At 35.3% G+C, this 25,074-nt stretch overlaps 3 protein-coding genes across 3 annotated transcripts; 2 read left to right on the top strand and 1 right to left on the bottom strand.

The window, feature by feature from the left end:
• Positions 1–1,191: 1,191 nt before the first annotated feature.
• Positions 1,192–2,640, bottom strand: LOC133860826 (chlorophyll a-b binding protein 37, chloroplastic). The gene is made up of 2 exons (XM_062296451.1): positions 2,397–2,640; positions 1,192–1,983 (listed from the first exon to the last, which is right to left on the bottom strand). Exons 1-2 carry the CDS (start codon positions 2,540–2,542, stop codon positions 1,332–1,334), a joined length of 798 nt encoding a protein of 265 aa, XP_062152435.1. The 5' UTR covers positions 2,543–2,640; the 3' UTR covers positions 1,192–1,331.
• Positions 2,641–10,630: 7,990 nt separating this feature from the next.
• On the top strand, positions 10,631–14,573 carry LOC133859320 (calcium-transporting ATPase 12, plasma membrane-type-like). The gene is made up of 2 exons (XM_062294692.1): positions 10,631–11,424; positions 11,503–14,573. The coding sequence occupies exons 1-2, from the start codon at positions 11,017–11,019 to the stop codon at positions 14,266–14,268; spliced, it is 3,174 nt and encodes a 1,057-aa protein (XP_062150676.1). The 5' UTR covers positions 10,631–11,016; the 3' UTR covers positions 14,269–14,573.
• A 5,177-nt stretch (positions 14,574–19,750) lies between these two features.
• Positions 19,751–24,225, top strand: LOC133860035 (calcium-transporting ATPase 12, plasma membrane-type-like). The gene is made up of 2 exons (XM_062295664.1): positions 19,751–20,432; positions 21,813–24,225. The coding sequence occupies exon 2, from the start codon at positions 22,086–22,088 to the stop codon at positions 24,114–24,116; it is 2,031 nt and encodes a 676-aa protein (XP_062151648.1). The 5' UTR covers positions 19,751–20,432; positions 21,813–22,085; the 3' UTR covers positions 24,117–24,225.
• Positions 24,226–25,074: the final 849 nt, after the last annotated feature.

Genomic DNA, 25,074 nt, shown 5'->3' with positions numbered 1-25,074 from the left:
CCATGGATTGCACTACCATTGAGCAGGGGCGGAGCTAGCTTTAAGGTTTTGGGGGGGTTAAATTGAAAAAAAAAAAAATTTGGAGGGGGCCAAAACTAGATTTTTTTAAAAAAAATAGGATAAAAATTAATTTTTACTCTTTTTTTTTGGTGGGGGGAGACCTTTGGCTTTGGGGCCGGGCCCCCCCAAGCCAAAGTGTGGCTCTACCCCTATCATTGAGCATAGATGTTATCTTTATCTCCGGCTATGCCTATAATTTTGTAGAAACTGCTGCCGTTGGTTCTTAATATAAGATCGGGTCTTTATAATTAGTCGTAATATATATCAATCATATTAGCAGGTATTCATTGTGCCATTATTTTCACCTAGTAAAGGGTTGCAGAAAAATTTCCTTTTGAATATTTTGGCGCAAATTTTAATTTAATTCAAACTAATTAACTTCTATGTTGCACTTTCTTCGTGCCATTGCTTAACTTAGAGGGGAAGATGAGAAAGCTTAAGAACAATATGAAGAAGAAATTAACTTCATCGTTTCCTTTAACTAAATGGGTTGTTATCATCTTGTATTTGGAAGCATTTTTATAGGTTTATCCATTCTCTTTTTCATCTGAATCAAGAATGAGAAAAATTCTCCCCTGTAACCCTTTTTCCTTACTCAATTAAAAAAAAAAAAAAAAAAATTGACCGTTTGCTTCCACAAAAATTTCTTTTTCCCTCTGCCTTGGTAGCAATGAGAAATCATAAATTTGTCTTAAAAAAAAAATGAAAGATCCATTTGTTACATGATGGTGTATGTATATATATATAGAGAGAGCAATCAATTTTTGACATTATCAACAAATTTGACTCAAACTCGATATGAAATTAACTGATTATAGTTGAAAGATTTGACTCGTTAAACTAAACAGATCGAGTTAGAGTTGACCTATATAGTCTTATACGCATGTCTCCACATGACCAAAATCTGACACACGACATTTACAACCAAAACCTGACAAGGGACATTTACAACTAACAATATTTGATACGACATGCAAGTCTGACATGAATCTAACACAAAGCTAGCAGACCTAAATAACCTAAATTCGACAGGCACATTAGAATGGCCACTCCTCCATCCCTAGGCATATATGCTTTGTATTGAGGGAATATCAAGTATATAATATAAAACACAAAATCCAACCAACAATATAAGTTGAAGCAGTTTTTACTAGTAATATTTCATCAGTACAGGTGGAATATATATAGCAAGAACTTCAACATGCAGCGAAGGCAAGAAGATTGAGTAGTGTTACAGATGAAGACACATTTAATTATCTGTTTAGGTCTCTTCATTTTCCGGGGACGAAGTTAGTGGCGTAAGCCCATGCATTGTTGGCCACCGGGTCAGCAACGTGGTCGAAGAGGTTCTCAATGGGGCCCTTTCCGGTGACAATTGCCTGAACGAAGAAACCGAACATGGAGAACATTGCCAGCCGCCCGTTCTTCAGTTCCTTCACCTTCAACTCTGCAAATGCTTCAGGATCATCAGCCAGTCCAAGCGGGTCAAAGGAACCACCCGGGTAAATTGGGTCGAGTCCTTCACCGAGCGGTCCTCCGCCAACCCTGTACCCTTCGATGAATCCCATGAGCACAACCTGAACGGCCCAGATTGCCAGGATGCTCTGTGCATGAATCAAGTTCGGGTTGCCGAGATAGTCAAGGCCGCCCTCGGAGAAGATCTGAGCACCGGCCTTGAACCAGACGGCCTCGCCGAACTTGACACCGTTCTTCGAGAGTAGCTCCGGGAAGACGCATCCCAGAGCTCCGAGCATGGCCCATCGACTGTGGATCACCTCTAGCTCACGGTTCCTGGCAAATGTCTCGGGGTCAGCTGACAAGCCGGCAGTGTCCCAGCCATAGTCACCGGGGAATTCACCGGTCAGGTATGATGGGGTTTGTTCGGAGAATGGTCCCAAGTACTTGGGGCGGTCTGGACCATACCTGTTTTATGCATCAACCATAGATTATGAAGTGAAATAGGTACATGAAAAGTTTCTTTCAGCATGATTTTTTAATTGCCTTTTCTTCTTATATATAGCTAAGAATTTTTATTCTCCACCAGTCCGATAATCCTGATTTATTATTAATAATGTGAGCCATACATAGTTCATCTTAAATTTAAATGACTCGAGCAATTTGAATTGAAGTACTGAAATTAACATGACTTAAAACTTGCATGACTAAAAAGAAAGTTATCTGAATTCTAATTTGGGCCACTTCCTACTTTCTATATAGAGATGCATGGGCAATTTTGTTCTAATCATGGCGACCAAACTTTGCATACAGTTATAGATACGAAAGCTGATGTTTTAACGTAAATGACTTCTACAAATACAAGTAACCAAAGCTGTTACCATATGCTCTGTGGAGCACTTTTGATCGTGCGCCTCATGGTGGCACGGCCACCACCAAAGCTGCCGGCCTTGCGGACGAGCTCATTGGACTGCTTCAAGGCGGTCTGGCCGGCGAATGCTGACTGTTGGATGGCGGAGGTTGCCATGATTTATGTGATGCTCCTCGGTGGTTGAGTGCTTCGATCTTCTCTATATGTGCTTCGAGTGAGAGAGGGTGGGGAGAAGCCTATGGGCATGGATAAGGGGAGAGACGTTATAATGGGAATGAGAAGATGTTGTGGATTAGGATATCTACACGTCAGCAGCATCCTATTGGATCTCGTACTGGATATAGATTTCCATGTAGATGTTTTTCTAGGATAGACTATAGAGATGCTAATGTCTTGCCACGTGGCAGTAAAAGATCTTGTAGGTTGGCGTGAAAGATCTATACGCCAATCAATCACAATTCTTCTTGCAATTGCTTGGCTGGTGCCACTTCGTTTAACAAACCCATAGGCCAATAATTTGCCACGTCACCAAATCAATAAATATGAAAAAAATTATAAAATTAGTCTCATTTTTTTACCTGATTTGCAGTTAGTTTTTTATAGGGAAAAGTACATATAACCCCATCAAACTATCACCTCATTGTCAATGTCTCCCCCCAACTATCAATTGTGTCAATGTCCCTCCTTAAACTACCAAAAACTGTCAATGTCCCCTTAATGACAAAAATACCCTTCATAAAATTATTAAAATAAAAAAAACTAAAAAAATATTTTAAAAAATATAAAATAACAAAAATTTATACAAAAAATAATAATAAAAAATTAAAAACTGGGTTTTTTTTTCCCTTTTTTTTTGTTAAAACAAATTATTTTTGTAAGTTTCAGTTATTTTTTCGTTTGGTTTTTTTAAAAAAAAAAAATCATTCTTTTTCGTTTTTTTAATTTAATAAAAAAATGGTTTTTCCTTTTTCTTTTTCGTTTGTTTTTTTTTTTTTAAAAAAAAATGTTTTTATATTTTTCAGTTATTTTTTCGTTTGTTTTTTTAAAAAAAAAAAAACTTTCTTTTTTGTTTTTTATTTTTTTTATTTAATTTGTTTTTTAAAAAATAATTTTTTAGTTTTAGTTTTTTTTTTTGAATTTATAAGGACATTTTTGTCTTATTTTAAAAAAAAATTATGGTCATTTTTGTCTTTTTGTTGGTATTAGGGGGGACATTGACATTTTTTGGTAGTTTGAGGGGGGCAATTGACATAATTAGTAGTTTTTGGGGTACATTGACAATTGAGTGGTAGTTTGAGGGGGATATGTATACTTTTCCCTTTTTTATATTATCAAAATAAATTTAAAAGTTCTTCAGGTATGTGAAAAAAATATTTTATTTTCTACGGTCAAATTAATTATGTCTACCGACTAAATGAATTCCGTTTAAATATAACATGTATCACAATTTTATTAGCACTGATGTGTCGCATTATCCAAATATGTTAATATAGTTAACAAAATTTAATTGTAGGAAATAAATTGTGTTTTTGACAAACTTCATAGAGCTCTAAATTTATTTTCATACTATAAAGAAGTTATTGCAAATAAGATAAACCACATAAATTGATTTTACATTTTTCCTATAAATATATTATAGTACTAGAATTAATAAAGCCAATTCGTTTTCCATAGAAATTTTTTACAAATGACTGAAATTAGTTTGTAGAAAGTTATTTAAATTAATATCTAAAAGTAACGTGCTTTTTAATTTTAAGTTATTAAAAAAATATGAAAGAAGTACTTGCTATTAAAAAAATATGTACTTCTTACCTACTACAAAAACACGTGTTATTTTTAAAATTTTCTACGAATCAAAACATAAGAAATTATTTTTTGAAAAATATTCTATTCAATATGTAATGCTCCCTCATCACCGCATATACACACGGTTTGACACGAATTTTAAAAAGCTCTTGTTATTTTAAAAATTTAATTATTATCTCTAACTCCTTGACTTCAAACAGTCGAGTTTGTCTTTATCAAATGCACGCGGTTTCACCTTCTCTCTCTCTCTCTCTCTCTCTCTCTCTATATATATATATATTTTTCTATTTCCAATTACCCTTTTTTTTTTTTAATTAAGATACGAGAACAAAATTACAAGAAAAAAAAATCACAACTAGGATTGAACAACTCAAAATTAAAACTAAAAACAAAATTACACTTGAACAATGCTTTTAGAGATGCGGATCCAATAGTTTGAAGCACGGATGCCATAATCTTTTTAAAAATCTTACTATTATTTGAACCATTCCTTTAACATAAAACCATCATTTGCTGAGAGATAACACATTAAAAATGGTCTTAAATTTTTATGTTTATTTTCAAAAAAAAAAAAATATTGATCTAATGACTAATTTTTAATACCATATTATCAGTTTGTGAGAAAAAGAATATTAGTGCTATATGATTCTAATATACAAGGTCTATGATTGATCTTATAAAAAGATAGTGTAATAAAGCATTAATACTAATTTGATTCATCTGTAATTAGATGAATTAGTTCATAGAACAAAAAATTAATCAAGAGTCCCAAGTCAATAAACACGGAAAAAATTGACTCAAGAACACATTTTATTTTCATTAGGAATTTCATTGAAATTGTATAATTCAGGCCTAATTATTAATCTAGAAAGCAATGTGAACAACGAAATTAACCTGTGGATGCATGAATAAACATAATCCTTCCAAAATTCCACACAAGGAAACTATTTTCTACCTTCGATCTCGTCCCACTTGATGTGCTCGTTTTTCCTACGATCCCAATTGACATTGATGAACCTTGGAAATTAAATGGTATTGTTTGGCACGAGAGAAAATGTATAACAAGACTAAAGTAGGGCCGGTGGCTTCTAGAAATTTACCCAAGAAAATTTCTGGGTGATTCCCTTTGAGCCTTGGCAGTTGGGAGGCGGGACCCTTCGCTGCCTATAAATAAATACACTCTTACAAGAGGCCAAACGGCCCCAAGGAAGCCTCAAAGAAAAGACATCTCCGGTCAAAAATTCAGGTTCTCCTACTTTAGAATAATTGATCTCTTCTCTACACCCCATTTTCCTTTAGGCAAAAATATTTGACTTTGATCGTTATTAGAGGCTTTCCCACTAGCTAGCCATTGGATGCTGCCATTTCTGTGGGTACTTCTTGTTTTTGCAACTGACCCGCAAGCCGGTATGAACGTGTGGAATTTGGTATTGTCACCTAAATCCTTTAATTTAGGCAAGCTGGATTGATTAGGATTGTTATGTTAGTATTGTGAGATTATTATTATATAAAAATATAGTTTGTAACATTACTCATTATTAATATATTGTATTGATTTTTGCATCTTCAGTCTTGATTACAGCCTTTGCAAGTTTACATGCTAATGTAGAGCCTTTACAAATAGATTGAGAAACGTTTTGTTTCATTTTCTTATACATTTTTGTTTATTTTCGTACAAAAAATGTGCAAATTCATCATTAAATTTATAAGACCATATGTGAGTTTTAATAGTAAATTTACAAAAATAAAAAATAAAAAATAAAAATAAAAGAAAAGAAAATAACACCGAACATATATATCTCTTACAAATAAAATTCCGTGCATAGAAACTACTTCTAAGTACATTTCTAAATAGTGGATGATAATTTAAATTTGAATAGTCTTAGAGAGGGAATGCATGCCTTCTCTCTACAAATCACTTTTCTTCTTCCTATGAGTAATTCTACATATCATCCCTTTGTCCTCTTTTTATCCCCCCAAAATTGATATAGCTCTTAAAATCACCATTGGATCAAAATCCAATAATGATCTATCATAAATTCAATGGTGATTTTAAGAGCCACATCAATTTTGGTAGGATAAAAGGAGGACAAGGGGATGATACGTAGAATTACTCCCTACCTACACCCAAAGCCAAAAGCTTCCCTCCCCTCCCTTTCTCTTCTATTTTCCTCCTCTTTTCCTCCCTTTTTCCTAGTGCTTATGCCTCTTATGAGGTCCCTATCATGCTAGAACTCTTTCTAGCCCTATCCGCCTCATCGGAGGCAATTTATTTACTTTTTATGCTTTTCGTCTCCACAACACTGAGTTCACTGGCTTCCATCATTTTCCTCCATTGTGTTTTCTGTGTTTTTTGGATAGGTTGAAGGATCAAAATCTTTAGATCTATATCTACACTCCTCCATCCAATATTGCACGACATACGCCTTACTAATGGGTTTGCTAGCGTCTTCCGCTTCCACAAACAGTCACTGCGTCTTCATCCGACGGTCACTGCGTCGAAGCATGGCTTGCACGCGCTAGGGAATTTGTCTCCCTTTCCAACGCGTGGTGGCCAAACTCCCTGGTTTTTTGCGAATCTCGGCGGTTCCCTACGATACCCACTAGCGAGAGGCTTTCCAAGGACGGTGGGTGGCCTTCACGAGCCACCTCAGGCTGCTCCTGATCACTCTCCTTCACTGAATCTATGTTGTTGTTTATGTTACTGTATTTGTTTGAATTTCATTTGTATTTCTGGGTTTTTTTTGTTTCTATACCTTCTTCATCACTACAAAAAATTTCATATTTCTGGACAGTTTCAAACTGTCTAGAAAAAATTTCACATGGTTTATTTTGGACGGTTTAAAACCATTTAGAAAAATGGGTCGCAAAATTCGAATTCTGGACGATTTGGGCAAAACCGTCTAGAATTAATTCTAGATGGTTTTGGTAAAACTGTCCACAATTTTTTGATAATTAAGGGTCTCGATTGAACTGCAGTTTCTCGATTTATTTATTATATTAATATCATTAATTATAAAATGATAAAGGTATTTTTGTCATCCTCACCACCGCCGACATACGCCATCGCCACCATCAACAGGCCACTCAGCCCCATCGCAGCCACGCTGGGCCCACCCATGATGGTTCCGCTGCCCCTCTCTCCAAGCCCCATCCGAACCGGAGACCGAGACCCAACCAACACCCACCACCCACAAACCCATGACTCCAAAGGCAACAGATTTTTCCCAAAAACTCCGGTTTTTCTCAACCCTCGAATTCGGCCACTCAAATTCGATCAAAACCAAATCAACACCCAAATCAAATCCGGTCACTCAAATCCAATCAAAACCAGATCAACACCCAAATCAAATCCAAACCATAAAAGGAAACGACAGCGAACCGGAGATGTGGCTAACCCTAGATATAGCCGGAAATTGGCGGTGCGGTTCGAGAAACCGAACCAAAGAAATCGGAGGAGCTCTCTTCTGTTGCCGTCGTTCTCGAAGAAGAAGCAGGTAACGTTCACCCTTAGCCAATTGCCATACTGATTCTCTCCTTCGGAGCCATTGCTCAGCGACCATCCATATTCCTTTTTATTTATTTTGGTTGAAAATTTTTTTGGCTGTCAAAAGAAATGGACGGTTGTAATTTTGGATGGGAAAAAAATCGAATGGATGTGGAGAAATTTGAAGGCATCACGCGGATTGATGACATGGCGTGGGAAAAAAAAATTTCAAAAGGTTTATTTTGAAATCGTCTGGAACTGAAATTTTATGGACGGTTTTGTAAAAAACTGTTCATAAAATTCTAGACGGTTTTAACTAAACCATCTAAAAATAACATTTACATACGATTTAGAAAAAAACCGTCTATAAATTTATAGATGGTTTTTATAAAATCGTCTAGTTAAAACCGTTTGCAATTTTATGGACGGTTTTGTAAAAAATTGTTCATAAAATTCTAGACGGTTTTAACTAAACCATCTAGAAATAACATTTACAGACGGTTTAGAAAAAAACCGTCTATAAATTTATAGATGGTTTTTATAAAATCGTCTAGTTAAAACTGTTTGCAATTTTATGGACGATTTAATCAAACCATCCATAATAAATTTTTTACAGACGGTTTCTAAAACACCGTCTGCAAATTTTGTTATCTAGACAGTTTTTTAGAAACTGTCTAGAAAAAAAGTCCATAAATGCTTCTTTTTTTTTTTTTTTTTTTTTTTTTTGTAGTGCATGTTTATTCCTATCTCGGTGTATGGGTCATCAGGACTCTCTATACACCACAAAACTACCTTTATTAGTGGCCCAGATTATTGGCATTCATGTCAAAAATCATTTAGTCCACATTTTCGGAAGCATTACCACCCCGTACTTAGATTCTCAATTTTTATTTTGAGTTACCCAATCTTTGTTGTAATTTCCTTTCATGATGAAATTTCTTTTCATGTATTTTTTTTTTTTTTTTTTTAGAAAAAACCTTTCTAATCCCACGTGACGTTCTCACCTTTCCTACTATCCCAGCCGTTGATCTTCCTTGGGAACCCCCGCAGATGATAGGAACCGAAAGTGGTTGTCTTTTTGTAGTTCGTCTTTTTTGGCTTCCATGGGAATACCCTTGTATGTAATCACTAATCAGTGGAGTCAGGATTTTCGTTGAGGGGGTTAATATTTTTTTCATTTTTTTTTATTTTGATAAATGAAAAAAAAAATCTAAAGTTAATAAAATATTAAAAATATAACTAACACAATAAATAAATAATTCAACAAAATTTAATTATCGCTTAAAATATATAAATGTAAAAGCTTAATCAATGTAAAAGCTTAATCACATAATTCTCAAGCTTTAAAACAAAATAGTTAAAAAATTGATTTGAATTGTTGAAGACTTCAAGTAAAAAGTAATACTATCTCGAAGAAATCACAAATTTCAAATTGTAGGATTGTTGAAAATTGATCGGCAACTTTTAGAGATGATAATGAAGAATCACAAATATGGTACTTAGGGTTACAAATATGTTGAAAGTATTTTAAATGTAATATATACTAAGTAATAAAAGTCAGCTAGATAAGCTAAGTCTTCATTTTTTATTTTTTATTTTTAAAAAATGTTTATCAACATAGACAAGTCTAAACTATCATGAGGAAGTCGGCTAAGCTAAAGGCTTAAAGCTTTTTATTTATTATTTTTTTTTAAAAAAAAAGAAAAATAGAAAAAAGAAAACGTTATATTGTTACTTTAGACGTGTCTCATTAGTCATTACTTTAGACGTTTCCTTTCAAGTGTCCTACTTTAGACGTGTCCTCCCCAACTTGCTGCAGCATTATTTTTTTTATTTTTTTATTTTGACGGAAGGTTCAAACGATTCAAATGAACGTTTTGTTAAAAACAAAACGGTGCGTTTTTATCAAAAGAGAAAGTGTCGTCTTCAACCTCATCTTCTTCAACCTGGTGACTGGATTTAGGATAAAAAATCAGTGAAAAAATGGCAGAACATGGTGTGACTTATGAAACTCAATCTTTTTGAAAAATATTTGTTCCTTGATGAGTTTTTGAGGGGGGACAACTATGACTTTAAAAAAAAAAAAAATTCTAAAAGTAGGGAAAATTTTTGAAAGATGAAGGGACAGTTGACCCCTCTCGACCTCCCTCCCTCCGCCCCTGCGTGTAATAGTTTATTTTTTATTTTTGTTTTTAATGGTTCACTCAAAAATGGAAACGATAAATAAACATCATATATCCACGTACGCGTTTTATGGATATAAAGGAGACTCGCGAGTCGCGAATTGGAAACAAAAGTAAACAATCGCGTAAATAATGTAAAGGGAAGAGTCTTCCACCGCCTTACGCGGATTAAACGCGCTGAAAATAATTTCAGAGAAAATGTATAAGAGCTGACGATTGATGAGAAATGAGAGATACATTGTTATATAATTCAGATAATATATAATAAAATTTAACTTTTGATTTTTCTTTTTCTCTTTCTAAATTTCTATCTAAAATAGCTAATCAAAGTTATATATATATATATATATATATATATATATATTTTAACAGAATCAAAGCTAAATCCTTTCAAGTGTATTGTGCATCCGATTATTTATTCCCTACACCATTTAAACATTTTATTTCCTTAATCTTTTTATTCATGACAACGCTTAAAGAAAGAAAGAAAATCATAAAATATTTATGCATTGATTTGTAGCTCAAAAATAAAATGCTTTTTCTTTAGAGAGTTGGACCGACACATTTAATTTCTAAAATACATAAATCACTGTTGGTGCTCAATTTTTTTCTTTATTTATTTTCATGGAACAATTTCTAAGAATCTTGAAGGTTTATTTCCCAGTCTTTTACTGGAAGTAACGTTGGGCCTTGCCCTTCGCCTATAAAAAGACGAACTCGCAGAAGACGTCTTCACTCTTCATCATCTCCATAAACTTGCCATAAAGAAGAAGAGAAATACCAGAGTTTTCTTTCTGTTTTGATATGTTTTAAACATGGTTTTGGTTCTTGTCTGAAAAGTTCTATTTTCTCAATTCAGAAAATTAAACCATTTTGTTTTCATTCCCGGAAGGATTCTCAACTGTTGAAATTGCAACGTCTTCGGAACGATCGAGCTAGTTGTTTTATTTTCTGGGGAAATGGGTTTAATTTTTCCAAATTACATCAACTACTTTCTTTAAATAAATTTCCTACCGTTTTCTGTTTTTACAAGTTTCCAAACATAGAAAAAGGTTTTTCACTGAGCTACGTACGTACCTAGAGCTAGCTGTTGTGGAGTTTCTTTTAGTTCTTAGATCCTTTACACCCACAGAAACATCTTCCAATCAAACACCATGACTGATCATCAAGCTTGTGATAATGAAGAGCACACTCTTGGCGCTGGCTTACTCCTCACTGCCACCACCACCACCACCACCACCACCACCACTGGTTCCGACAAATACCGTCGCATTTGGCGTCGAAGTATAGGTGTAGGGATTCTGGTCTCTGTGACCAAGAGACCCCTTTATGATCAGGATTCTCCACAGCCATCGCCATCGTCGATACCTTATGCTCCTTGCCCACAAGAACAACCCCAGCATGCCATTGACGTAATTCCCTCTGTTGATGGGGATCAGGAGAGAGAGGCAGACGAAGATCGGAACAAAGTTGTTCAGATTATGAAAGAGAAGAACTTGCCCTCTCTTCTAAAACTCGGTGGCCTTGACTGGGTTGCAGGAGTTCTGGGTTCTAATTTAAAGGTAATTAATATAAAAACGGCCGTATCGTTCTTCTGTGTGAGTGAGTGGTTTATTTATTGACTTCAGTTCTCTCAACAGGAGGGAATGCATGATGACCAGCAAGTGCACTGGAACACCAACAACAACTCTGACGGTGAAAAAGTCTTCTTCTACTTCTTCTTGCAGGCTTGTGGCAAATGGACCATTTTTCTGCTCTTGGTCTCAGCTGGATTTGCCTTTGCTATTGATATCACGGAGCATGGACTTGAAGATGGGTGGCATGACGGGGTTGCTATTCTCGTAGCCGTGGTCCTGCTTGTTGCATTCCCTTCGGTAGGGAACTTTCACCATGAAAGGAAGAGGGTGAAGAAGATGTTAAAGAATATTAGGAAATTGGAAGTGAATGTTGTCAGAAGTGGAAAGCGCCGATGGATTGCCATTTCTGATGTTGTGGTGGGTGATGTAGTGCATTTGAAGAAGGATGATCGCATTCCCGCTGATGGTTTGTTTGTGCAAGGGGAGAATTTGGTAGTGGATGAGGTCTTCAACTCCAAAATTGATAGTGATCAGAACCCGTTTCTTGTCTCAGGTTCAAAGGTTGTTGAAGGCCGTTGTACGATGCTTGTGACACCGGTTGCCGATGATAATAATACAGCTAAGTCTTCTCATTATCCTAATAAGAAGACACTGTTACAAGCTCGGATCGCGGAACCAAATGGTTACAATGAAATGTTTGCTCTCTGTGTCACTCTGCTTATTGCTCTTGTTCTGTTAATTCGCCTCTTATGCGGAAAACACAATAACAGTAACGATTTGCCAGAACTTAAAGGTAATGTTTCGGTGGGTATGATGATGAAGATCGTTGAGAAAATTTCCCTGAAATCTCAAGGAAAGATTTGGATTTTGACAAGTGCTCTTTCAGCCATGGTAATAGGAATACAACACGGAATGCCTTTTGTGATTACAGTTTCTCTGAACTGCTGGAACAAGAAGGTGCAGAGATATGGGGCGGAACCTCGGAATTTATCAGCCTGTGGCACAATGGGGCATGTCACAGTCATTTGCATTGATGCAACTGGTGGGCTGATGTGTAACCAGGTGGAGGTTAACAAATTTTTTGTCGGCGAGAAAGATATCAGCAATGGGGCCGTGGACTCTGAAACGAGCCAAGTTGTTGTTGAAGCTTTGCATCAGGGAATATTTGGCGTGTCAGTTCTTGCGCCTGAGATCACTGTTATTCCGACCACCAATTCGCTTATTTCCTTGCTCGAGTCAAAGTGGGGTCCGAATAAGGAGGTTTTGGATCAAAGTTTTGACATTCTTGGGTCTACAAAATTGAGCTCTATCAAGAAAGCTGGTGGTGTTTTGATGAGGAGAAAACGTAATGATGAAAAAATGCACCACTTGCACTGGTTTGGGGATGCATCGACCATATTGAAAATGTGTTCACACTACTATGACTGTAGAGGTCAAACACATGCTATGGAAAGCAAGAAAAGAAAGTTTGAGCAGTTTATTAAAGATATGGAGGATGGTGGTCTTGGACCCATTGCGTTTGCTTATAAGGAAATTGAGGACCAAAAGTTAGTAGAAGAGGGGTTGAATTTACTGGCACTAGTGGGTCTGGAATACCACCTATGTCGGGAAGAGATAACATCAGTAGTGAAAAATCTTAAATCTGCTGGAGTAGGGGTGAAGTTGATTTCAGAGGATGAGCTCTCAGCAGTGACACCCATAGCTTTCGAAATAGAAATCTTTGACCGTGCTGGTTCAAATCATGTGGCACTTAAAGCTGAAGAAATTCGAGAACTGATTAGCAGTGGAAGGATGGAGAAACTGGATCTGGCTACTGTGATAGGAAGTTGCCTCCCTGAGGACAAGCTCTGGATTATACAGCAATTGCAAAAAGAAGGTCACATAGTTGCTTTCTTTGGAGGGTTGACCACAAGAGACACCCTACCTTTAAAAGAAGCCGATGTAGGGATCACTGCCCGGAGACGGAGCACTGAATTGGCAAGAGAGAGCTCTGATATTTGTGTCAAATATTTTGGTTCACTATCTCGTATTTTGAAGTTTGGCAGATGCAGTTACCACAACATTCAGAAGTTCATTCAACTTCAGCTCACCGCTTGCATCTCTGGGTTTACAATAGCCTTAGTGACCACAATGGTTTCTGGAGCATCCCGAATAACAGGATTTGAAATGTTTTGGGTAAATTTGGTTATGTACCTTGTGGGCAGCCCAGTGTTGTTGATGGAGTTAAAAACCCAGGAAGCACTGCTAACCCAAAAACCAGCTAAAGGGTCACTACTAACCAGGGCCATATGGGGAAACATTGGAGTTCAAGTCATATACCAGGTTTCTGTCTTGCTGGTCTTTCAGTTTAAGGGATTCGGCACGATCGATGATGTCCGGAAGACCATGATCTTCAACATGTTTTGCCTATGTCAGATCTTCAATCAGTTCAATGCCATGGACATAGTAAAGAAGGATGTGTTGAAGGTGGTTGTTCGGAGCTCTTGGTTTTTGGTCACTTTGGCTGCTGTTATGACCATGCAGGTGTTGGTGATTGAGTATTCGGGTGTTGTGACCAGTTTTGGGAGATTGAATGCGGTGCAGTGGGCTTCCTGTTGTATTGTTGCTGCACTTCCATTGGCCTTAAAATCACTTGGAGATATCTTCAAAACATGGTACTCTTTGGTTTCGAGATCAGCTGACCATTCAAATGATGGGTTCTCGAATAGGATGCATAGGCCTTATGTTTCCCATTTTGGTGTCCCATTTTTCATGTTCCTTTTCCCCGCGTTGCCCGGACTATTCGCTATTGTAAATCAGTACGAAAATCTGCCAGTGGCTTGTAGATAAATATTAGGGAAATGTTTTTGTGGGCTCCGTCCCACTTGAAAGGGGTTACCTAGTTGTTGTGTAATGCAATCGTCACGTCTGTCTAGCTGTCTGTATTGTAAGCTAGCTTTACTGTCTCCAAAATAAGAAAATGTTGTAGTGTCACGCCTGTCTAGACTGTCTGTTTTGTAAGCTAGCTTGACTGTCTCCAAAATAAGAAAATGTTGTAGTGATACACTTGCTGCTCCTTCTATATTCTATCCCTGTAAATGTCTCAGGTCTGTATGGACTGTCTTTATTGTAAGCTAGCTTGACTGTCTCCAAAATGTGAAAATGTTGTAGTGATAATGGATACGATGATGTTCTTGTGTTTTACACTTGCTGCTTCTTCTATTCTATCCCTGTAAATGTTAAAATACTTTGTTAAACGTACAGCTTAAGAAAAGACTGGTATATATATATCATCTGCGGGGTTCCCAAATCCCAAGGAAGATCAACGGTTGAGATGGTAGGGAAGATGACCATGTCAAGTGGGACGACAAGGTACGTAATGTGTCCTCTCTCAGTGTCTCACCCGCGTTTATTTTTTTAAAAAAAAATTATAAAATTTTTCAAACATTTATGCATGAGTATTTTTACAAATTCTGTTAAATTCTAATCAACATCTAAAAAAAAATGGGTGTTTTGAGAATTTTGATAAGATTTAACAAGAGGCGGTCCTACATTGGGGCTAGGGGGGCCCTGGCCCCCCAAGCCCCAAAATTTTCCTCTAAATTTTTTTTTTTTTTTCACAAAAATAAAATAAAATAAAATAAAATTTTACCTCCTAATTTTTTAATTTTTTCAGTTTTGCCCCCTCAAATTAATTTTTTTTTCGATTTGGCCCCTCCATCTTTTAAAGCCTCGGTCCGCCACTGGATTTAACTAAAAATCTGAAGGATTTATAATTAAAATTTTCTAAAAAATGAATATTCTAAAGTGAGACAGTTTGAAGTTCAGGTATTTTCTTTTAAAAATGATAAAAGTTCAGTACCCTTAAGTGAAGTTATCCCTTAAAATTAAGATTGAGAATTACAGATCGAGTAGAAAATTAGTTTAGGCTTATAGAAATCTATTCAAATTACCATCAATTTTATTTTTTTCTTAAAAAATATACCATCAAAATAACAAATAGGGTCAAGAAATTGCATAGAGACGAGGTATAAAACCCTAATTAATAGTTGTTGATCTCTACAGTGATGTTTTAAATGGTCATAAACACGTCCCTCAGAAGCCTAAGAATTGGAAACTACACATGCAATTCCTTTATTTTAGCGAATCATCTCTCTTAGTTATGAACCAGGTTTTTCTTGAAACGAATTTGAGAAATTTTTGTTTAATAAATTAATACATGTTGTTAGAGCACGTGAATCTCACAAGTATTATATTTTAAAAATACATGTAAGAATCATATTCTATAGATATTACTTTAGTAGTAACGACAGAAAATCCTATTACTATTCTATATATGCTGATGTAGCCTATAAATTATATAACTGCTTTGCGGTGACAATAGGATAAAAGAAAAGAACAAAAGCCAAAATATAATAATATATATATATATATATATGAGGAAAAATATGGACTGCAAAGTGCAAAGCGTTGTTGCATTGTATAGACTTAATAAAAACAATCTGACAATTCATTGGTCTGATTCCTTCTTATCAACATCATTCCATTGGTTGAGGACCCTCTTCCAGTCCAGTATCATCCTCTACACTCCCCAACACAATAGCAGTCAGCATTAGCTTACCTGCCTCTGGGAAACCCTTGGGCTGCATCAGTATTGCCTCCACAGAAAAACCTGAATCCCTCAAAAGCAGAGGCTCCACGTTCTCTTGTCTCAGCGCCAAAACTTCTTAAAATCCTTCTCCAAAAGTTTCTGCATTTGGTCCATAACACCTCCTGGAAGCCTGGAAAAGCGTGGTTTCCCTCAGATTCTGCAAAGTTTCCTCATCACCCCACCCTTGAGCTGTAGATGATTGATAGAGATCACTCCAATCGTCCTGATCGGCGGCATTCTTCCAGCACTCCTCCAAAAGATTTCTGTACGTCTTACGAAATGAGGAGCTGGTCCACGCAAACACATCAGAGCTTTGCGTTTTGAACTTTGAGGCACAGCTTGATAAGCTCTTCTGGAAGGAGCTGCCTTTCAACATATTGCTTTTCTTCATCGGTTGGAAGGAGTTGTAGTATTTCTTCCTGTGAAAATAAAAGGGTCAGGTACGGACCGACATTGAGTGGACAAATCCTATCCAGAGCCTCTAAAGGATCTGGCTTGAATACTGTAGTAAAAACTACCGGATGGATGCTGTGAAAATTCTTGTGGTCCATATTTAACCACGTTGCTACAACATGCTCACCTCCCAATGTCTCTCACCGCAGTCCGCATATATAAAGGCTTTACTCTTGTAGTTAATTAGCAGCTGTTTCCCAAAAAAATCCCTACAAAACAAAGAAGATACGAAAATAATACTAGAAAATATTAAACGACAATTTATTTCTTATTTTTGGCTTGAAAAATATGTACACCCTGATGTAATAATGTCAACGAAAAGAAATTATTTTTGTGTTTTTAAAAGAGAGAAACCAAAAGATATAAAATACAAATTTTAACAAACATGAGCGATAATCCTCTGGTTTTTACTTTTTTTTAAGCATACCTGCTCACTTTAATATTTATTGTTTATTTGGTTGTCAAAGTATTGTAATGATCAAACCCTACCCCTACCATCCATGCGAGTAGAGCGGTAAATAAATTGAGTTTGAGTGAGTAGTGTATGTGTAAGTTTGACTTATTTAAATTTATTATGAATCCAAACTGAGCTTAAGCTCATTTATCACGAGCCCAAACCGAGCTTGAGCTCGTGATATTGGAGCTCATGACAAGTTTTAAAAATTAAGCTCAAGTCGAGTTTGAGGTCATGATGAGTTTTAAAAATGAAGTTCAGCTCTGCTTAGTTTGTTGTAAGTTATATAATTTATTTAATATACAAAAAAGTGGGATGAGCTCATTTAAAAATTAATATTACATTATATAACATATAAACAATATATATTTATATTGTATGTTAAATAAGCTATATAACTTACAAAATAAAAATAAAAATAAATGATGTAATGATTATTAAATATCCTATGATAATACTTATAACATATAATAAAGTGATTACATGTCATATGTCACAATGTAATATTATTATACGATCAAATAGTCCTATAATATATCTTAGTATATTACATGAATAATATGATTAAGTATCTGGATTGTCATTATATCATATGACTAACAATTAAGTGTATTGATATTATTCACTTTTACTATTTTATATACATATAACCAATTAATATATACTGACCAATGACCATTATTATTTGTTATTTAATTTATGCTTACATATAGTATATTTTTTTATATATATATAGTCGAGCCTTAATAAATGAGTTGATTTTTATACGAGTGGGTTCACAAGCTTTAATCGAGTCGAATTTATACGAATTTGTATTGTTTAATCATCGATCCTAATTCTATATTTATGAGTAGCTCATTCAATAATTAATTCGAGCATAAATCAAATTTATTTGAGTTAATTTCAAATAAACTCACAAATGAATCAGCTCATTTATACCCTATATGCTAGTTTTAGGAAGAAGCATAAAGCAATTATTGAGTGACTAAATAAGAAATAAATGGTCGTTTAATATTTTCTAGTATTATTTTCGTACCTTCTTTGTGTTGTAGGGACTTTTTGGGAAACAACTGCTAATTAACTATAAGAGTAAAGCTTTTAAACTGTAGGCGGACTGTGGTGAGAGACCCGGGAAAGTGAGCATGTTGTAGGACACATGGTTAAATATGGGCCACAAGAATTTTCACAGCGTCTATGCGGCAGTAAAAACTACCGCATGGAAGCCGAATCCCAAATCTGATATCCATAGTTTTTTTTTTAACTGCTCAAGTGGAAAAGGAAAGCAAACTATCTCAATAGATCTCAAGAGATCACACACACACAAACAACCTTCATATATCCTAAATTTTATGAACGGTTTAATCAAACCGTCCATAATAAATTTTTTACCATCCGCAAATTTTATTTTCTAGACAGTTTTAAAAACCATTTAAAAAAAAAAAATCGCCCATAAATACCTTTTTTTTTTTGGTAGTATATGTTTATCTCTGTCTCGGTGTTTGGGTCCTCAGGACTTTCTATACATCACAAACCACCTTTACTAGTGGTTCAGATTATTGGCATCCATGTTAAAAATCATTTGGTTCACATTTTTAAAAACATTGCATTCGCGTACTTATATTTTTAATTTTTATTTTGAATTGCTCGGTCTTTGTTGTTGTAATTTCCTTTCATGATGTAATTTATTTCCTGTATTAAAAAAAAAATAAAAAAAACTTTCTACTCCCACTTGACGTTCTCACCTTTCCTCCTATCCCAGCCGTTGATCTTCCTTGGGAACCGCGCAGATGATAGGAAGCGAAAGTGGTTGTCTTTTTGTAGTTTGTCTTGTTTGGCTTCCATGGAATAATACCCTTGCATGTAATAGTTTATTTATTTATTTTTTGTTTTTAATGGTTCACTCAAAAATGGAAACGATAAATAAACATCATATATCCACTTCCACGTACGCGTTTTATGGATATAAATTAGACTTGCGAGTCGCGAATTGGAAACAAAAGTAAACGACCGCGTAAATGTAAAGGGTAGAGACGTCTTCCACCGCCTTACGCGGATTAAACGGTCTGAAAATAATTTCAGAGAAAATGTATAAGAGCTTACGATTGATGAGAAATGAGAGATCCATTGTTATATAATTCAGATAATATATAATAAAATTTTTCTTTTTCTCTTTCTAAATTTCTATCTAAAATAGCTAATCAAAGTTATTAATATTTTTTTTTTTTAGTTATTAACTTTTCAAATGTGCTGTAATTTTTTTTTTTTTTTTTTTTTTTTTTTACAGAATCTAAGCTAAATCCTTTCAAGTGTATTGTGCCTCCAATTATTTATTCTCTAAATCATTTAAACATTTTTTTTCCTTAATCTTTCTATTCATGACAACGCTCAAAGAAAGAGAGAAAATCATAAAATATTTATGCATTGATTTGTAGCTCAAAAGTAAAATGCTTTTTCTTTAGAAAGTTGGACGGACACATTTTCTAAAATACATAAATCACTGTTGGTGCTCAATTTATTTCTTTATTTATTTTCATGGAACAATTTCTAAGAATCTTGAAGGTGATTTCCCAGTCTTTTACTGGAAGTAACGTTGGGCCTTGCCCTTGCCCTTGCTATAAAAAAGACTCAAAAGAAAAGACGTCTTCATGATCTCCATAAACTTGCCATAAAGAAGAAGAGAAATACTGGAGTTTTCTTTATGTTTTGATGTGCTTTAAACATGGTTTTGGTTGTTGTCTGAAAAGTTGTATTTTCTCAATTCAGAAAATTAAACCATTTTGTTTTCATTCCCAGAAGGATTCTAAACTTTTGAAATTGCAACGTCTTCGAACCGATGGAGTAGTTTTATTTTCTGGGGAAATGGGTTTAGTTTCTCCAAATTACATCAACTACTTTCTTTAAATAAATTTCCTACCGTTTTCTGTTTTTACAAGTTTCCAAACTTAGAAAAAGGTTTTTCACTGAGCTACGGACGTGCCTAGAGCTAGCTGTTGTGGAGTTTCTTTTAGTTCTTAGATCCTTTACACCCCCAGAAACATGCTCCAATCAAACACCATGAATGACCATCAAGCTCGTGATAATGAAGCGCACACTCTTGGCGATGGCTTACTCCTCACCACCACCACCACCACCACCACTACCAGTGGTTCTGACAAATACCGTCGCATTTGGCGTCGAAGTATAGGTGTAGGGATTCTGGTCTCCGTGATGAAGAGACCCCTTTATGGTCAGGATTCTCCACAACCATCGCCATCGTCAATACCTTATTCTCCTTGCCCACAAGAACAACCCGAACACGTCATTCAGGTAATTCCCTCTGCTGATGAGGATCAAGAGAAAGAGACGGACGAAGATCGGAAAAAGTTGTTCGGATTATGAGAGAGAAGAACTTGCCTTTCTCTTCTAAAACTCGGCGGCCTGGACTGGGTTGCAAGAGTTTTGGGTTCCAATTTAGAGGTAATCATATATATATATATATATATATATATATATATATATATATATATATATATATAAAAGTCGAGTTTTTTTTTTCTTACAATGGCATAAAATGGTGATACGTGGCATAAACTCATATTTTTTAGTGACTAAACCGGTTTTTTAAGTATTGAACTGGTCTTTTTAACATATATATCTCTCTATTAATGATACAAGTAGTCTCTTTCTTTCAATAAATGATATAAGTATGACTCTTTTGTAGAGACATGTGTTTCTTTAGTATTTTATATTTTTTGTTGAAATCTATATATGTTTCTATTTTGTTTATGAAATTTTTGGTTAAGCAATTCTTCGTTTGAATGTTTATGAGTTTTTTTTTATTTTTTGTTCGTTCATTTGCTTTTTCTAATGTTTAGAATTATATAAGATTTTAATATAATAGGTATGACATCGTCAATATAAAAAAAATATTTTGTTTAGTTTTTTTAGTTTTTTTTTTTAAATTATAATTACTTAGGTTTTATTTGTATTTAAATATAATATGTATCATACTAACAATATCAATATCATAAATTCCTACTATTTTTTTTAATGCTTTGATAATTAGATTAAGCCATGTTTTCTTCTTGCTTCCCTTTTTTTTTTTTTTTTGTTCTTTATACTTATTTTTCGTTATAAACTATTCCTATGGACTCAAAGATTTTAACATGTTTTAATTTATATGAATTAAAATAAAATTAAGGGTCTTATTTTTTTTAATATATTTGAATGTTTAGTGTTTTTTTCTTTCTCTTTTTTTTTTTTTTTTTTTGGTATGATTCACTCAAAATTTGTTTGAAGTTTTTTTTTTTTTTTTTTTCTGCTTTTGAAAACAAAATAAGGCAAAAATTTATTTAATTAAGCATTGAACGTGATGTGAGAGGATTTATTTGATTTCATTAAATGTTGAGTGAAATTTTTTTATTATTATTTTGTAGGATTTGGCTTAGGTGCTGTAAAAAAAAATTACAGTACCATCTTGACCATTAAAAAAACTACCGTACTTATGCTGTAATATTTAAAATTTAGATTTTCTTTTTGCTATTATTAATTTTTTTTATACTTCTTTCGTTATAAACTACACTTATGTGAACAAATATTTTTTTAAAAAAAGAAAAAACTCTTTTTGGGTTAAAATAAAATTAAGAGACTTAACTTTTATTGTGTTTTTACTGAAAAATGTGTGATATATATATCTATAATAAAAAATACGAAGAAAATGCACTTAAATTCTAAATTTAAATTAGAAGAAAGAATCTCGCGCATGGTACAAGTTATGAGATAGTTAATATATAACCGGCCGTATCGTTCTTCTGTGTGAGTGAGTGGTTTATTTATTGACTTCAGTTCTCTCAACAGGAGGGACTGGATGATGACCAGCAAGTGCACTGGAACACCAACAACAACTCTGATGGTGAAAAAGGATTCTTCTACTTCTTCTTGCAGGCTTGTGGCAAATGGACCATTTTTCTGCTCTTGGTCTCAGCTGGATTTGCCTTTGCTATTGATATCACGGGGCATGGACTTAAAGATGAGTGGCATGACGGGGTTGCTATTCTCGTTGCCGTGTTCCTGCTTGTTGCATTCCCTTCGGTAGGGAACTTTCACCATGAAAGGAAGAGGGTGAAGAAGATGTTAAAGAATATTAGGAAATTGGAAGTGAATGTAGTCAGAAGTGGAAATCCCCGACGGATTGCCATTTCTGATGTTGTGGAGGGTGATGTAGTGCATTTGAAGAAGGATGATCGCATTCCAGCTGATGGTTTGTTTGTGAAAGGGGAGAATTTGGTAGTTGATGAGGTCTTCAACTCCAAAATTGATCGTGATCAGAACCCGTTTCTTGTCTCAGGTTCAAAGGTTGTTGACGGCCATTGTACGATGCTTGTGACACCGGTTGCCGTTGATAATAATACAGCTATGTCTTCTCATTATCCTGATGAGAAGACACTGTTACAAGCTCGGATCGCGGAACCAAATGGTTACAATGAAATGTTTGCTCTCTGTGTCACTCTGCTTATTGCTCTTGTTCTGTTAATTCGCCTCTTATGTGGAAAACACAATAGCAGTAAAGATTCACCAGAACTTAAAGGTAATGTTTCGGTGGGCATGATGATGAAGATCTTTGAGAAAATTTCCCTGAAATCTCAAGGAAAGATTTGGGTTTTGACAAGTGCTCTTTCAGCCATGGTAATAGGAATACAAAACGGAATGCCTGTTGTGATTACAGTTTCTCTGAACTGCTGGAACAAGAAGGTGCAGAGATATGGGGCGGAACCTCGGAATTTATCAGCCTGTGGCACAATGGGGCATGTCACAGACATTTGCATTGATGCAACTGGTGGGCTGATGTGTAACCAGGTGGAGGTCAACAAATTTTTTCTCGGCGAGAAAGATATCGGCAACGGTGCCATGGACTCCGAAACGAGCCAAGTTGTTGTTGAAGCTTTGCATCAGTGTCTGGAAGAGATAACATCAGTAGTGAAAAATCTTATATCTGCTGGAGTAGGCGTGAAGTTAATTTCAGAGGATGATCTCTCAGCAGTGACACCCATAGCTTTCGAAATAGAGATCTTTGACCCTGCTGGGTCAAATCATGCGGCACTTAAAGCTGAAGAAATTCGAGAACTGATTAGCAGTGGAAGGATGGAGAAACTGGATCTGGTTACGGTGGTAGGAAGTTGCCTCCCTGAGGACAAGCTCTGGATTATTCAGCAATTGCAAAAAGAAGGTCACATAGTTGCTTTCTTTGGAGGGTTGACCACAAGAGACACCCTACCTTTAAAAGAAGCCGATGTCGGGATCACTGCCCGGAGACGGAGCACTGAATTGGCAAGAGAGAGCTCTGATATTACTGTCAAATATTTTGGTTCACTATCTCATATTTTGAAGTTTGGCAGATGCAGTTACCACAACATTCAGAAGTTCATTCAACTTCAGCTCACCGCTTGCATCTCTGGGTTTACAATAGCCTTAGTGACCACAATGGTTTCTGGAGCATCCCCAATAACAGGAATTGAAATGTTTTGGGTGAATTGGGTTATGTACCTTATGGGCAGCCCAGTGTTGTTGATGGAGTTAAAAACCCAAAAACCAGCTAAAGGGTCACTGCTAACCAAGGCCATGTGGGGAAACATTGCAGCTCAAGTCATATACCAGGTTTCTGTCTTGCTGATCTTTCAGTTTAAGGGATTCGGCACGATCGATGATGTCCGGAAGACCATGATCTTCAACATGTTTTGCCTATGTCAGATCTTCAATCAGTTCAATGCCATGGACATAGTAAAGAAGGATGTGTTGAAGGTTGTTGTTCGCAGCTATTGGTTTTTGGTCACTTTGGCTGCTGTTATGACCATGCAGGTGTTGGTGATTGAGTATTCGGGTGTTGTGACCAGTTTTGTGAGATTGAATGCGGTGCAGTGGGCTTCCTGTTGTATTGTTGCTGCACTTCCATTGGCCTTAAAATCACTTGGAGATGTCTTCAAAACATGGTACTCTTTGGTTTCGAGATCAGCTGATCATTCAAATGATGGGTTCTCGAATAGGATGCCTAGGCCTTATGTTTCCCATTTTGGTGTCCCATTTTTCATGTTCCTTTTCCCCACGTTGCCCGGACTATTCGCTATTGTAAATCAGTACGAAAATCTGCCAGAGGCTTGTAGATAAATATTAGGGAAATGTTTTTGTGGGCTCGGCTCTACTTGAAAGAGGTTTTTGTTGCATAAAAATGTTGTATAATGCAATCGTTAGGTCCGTCTAGACTGTCTGTATTGTTGTAAGCTTGACTATCTCCAAAATGTGAAAATGTTGTAGTGATAATGGATACGATGATGTTCTTGTGTTTTACACTTGCTGCTCCTTCGATTCTATCCCTGTAAATGTTAAAATACTTTGCTAAACGTACACCTTAAGAAAAGACTCGTATATATATATATATATATATCATCTGCAGGGTTCCCAAATCCAAGGAAGATCAACGGTTGAGATGGTAGGGAAGATGACCACGACAAGTGGGGACGACAAGGTACGTAATGTGTCGTCTCTCACCCGCGTTTATTTTTTTAAAAAAAATTTATAAAATTTTTCAAACATTTATGCATGAGTATTTATACAAATTCTGTTAAATTCTAACCAACACTTAAATCCTAACGATTTTTTTTTTTTTTTATCCTAAAAAAAAAAGAAATAGGGGTGTTTTGAGAATTTTGATAAGATTTAACGAAAAACCTGAAGGATCCATAATTGAAACTTTCTAAAAAATGAATATTCTAAATTGAGACAGTTTGAAGTTCAGGTATCTTCTTTTAAAAATTATAAAAGTTCAGTATCCTTAAGTGATTAAGTGAAGTTCTCCCTTAAAATTAAGATTGAGAATAACAGATTGAGTAGAAAATACGTTTAGGCTTATAGAAATGTACTCAAATTACCATCAATTTTTTTCTTTTAAATATACCATCAAAATAACAAATAGGGTCAAGAAATTGCATAGAGACGAGGTATAAAACCCTAATTAATAGTTGTTGATCTCTACAATGATATTTTAAATGGTCATAAACACGTATCTCAGAAGCCTAAGAATTGGATCCTACACATGCAATTCCTTTATTTTAGCGGATCATCTCTA

Source organism: Alnus glutinosa, chromosome 2 (genome assembly GCF_958979055.1).
Source record: "Alnus glutinosa chromosome 2, dhAlnGlut1.1, whole genome shotgun sequence".
Lineage (NCBI taxonomy): Eukaryota > Viridiplantae > Streptophyta > Magnoliopsida > Fagales > Betulaceae > Alnus > Alnus glutinosa.
This window is presented reverse-complemented; position numbering and strand designations above follow the sequence as displayed.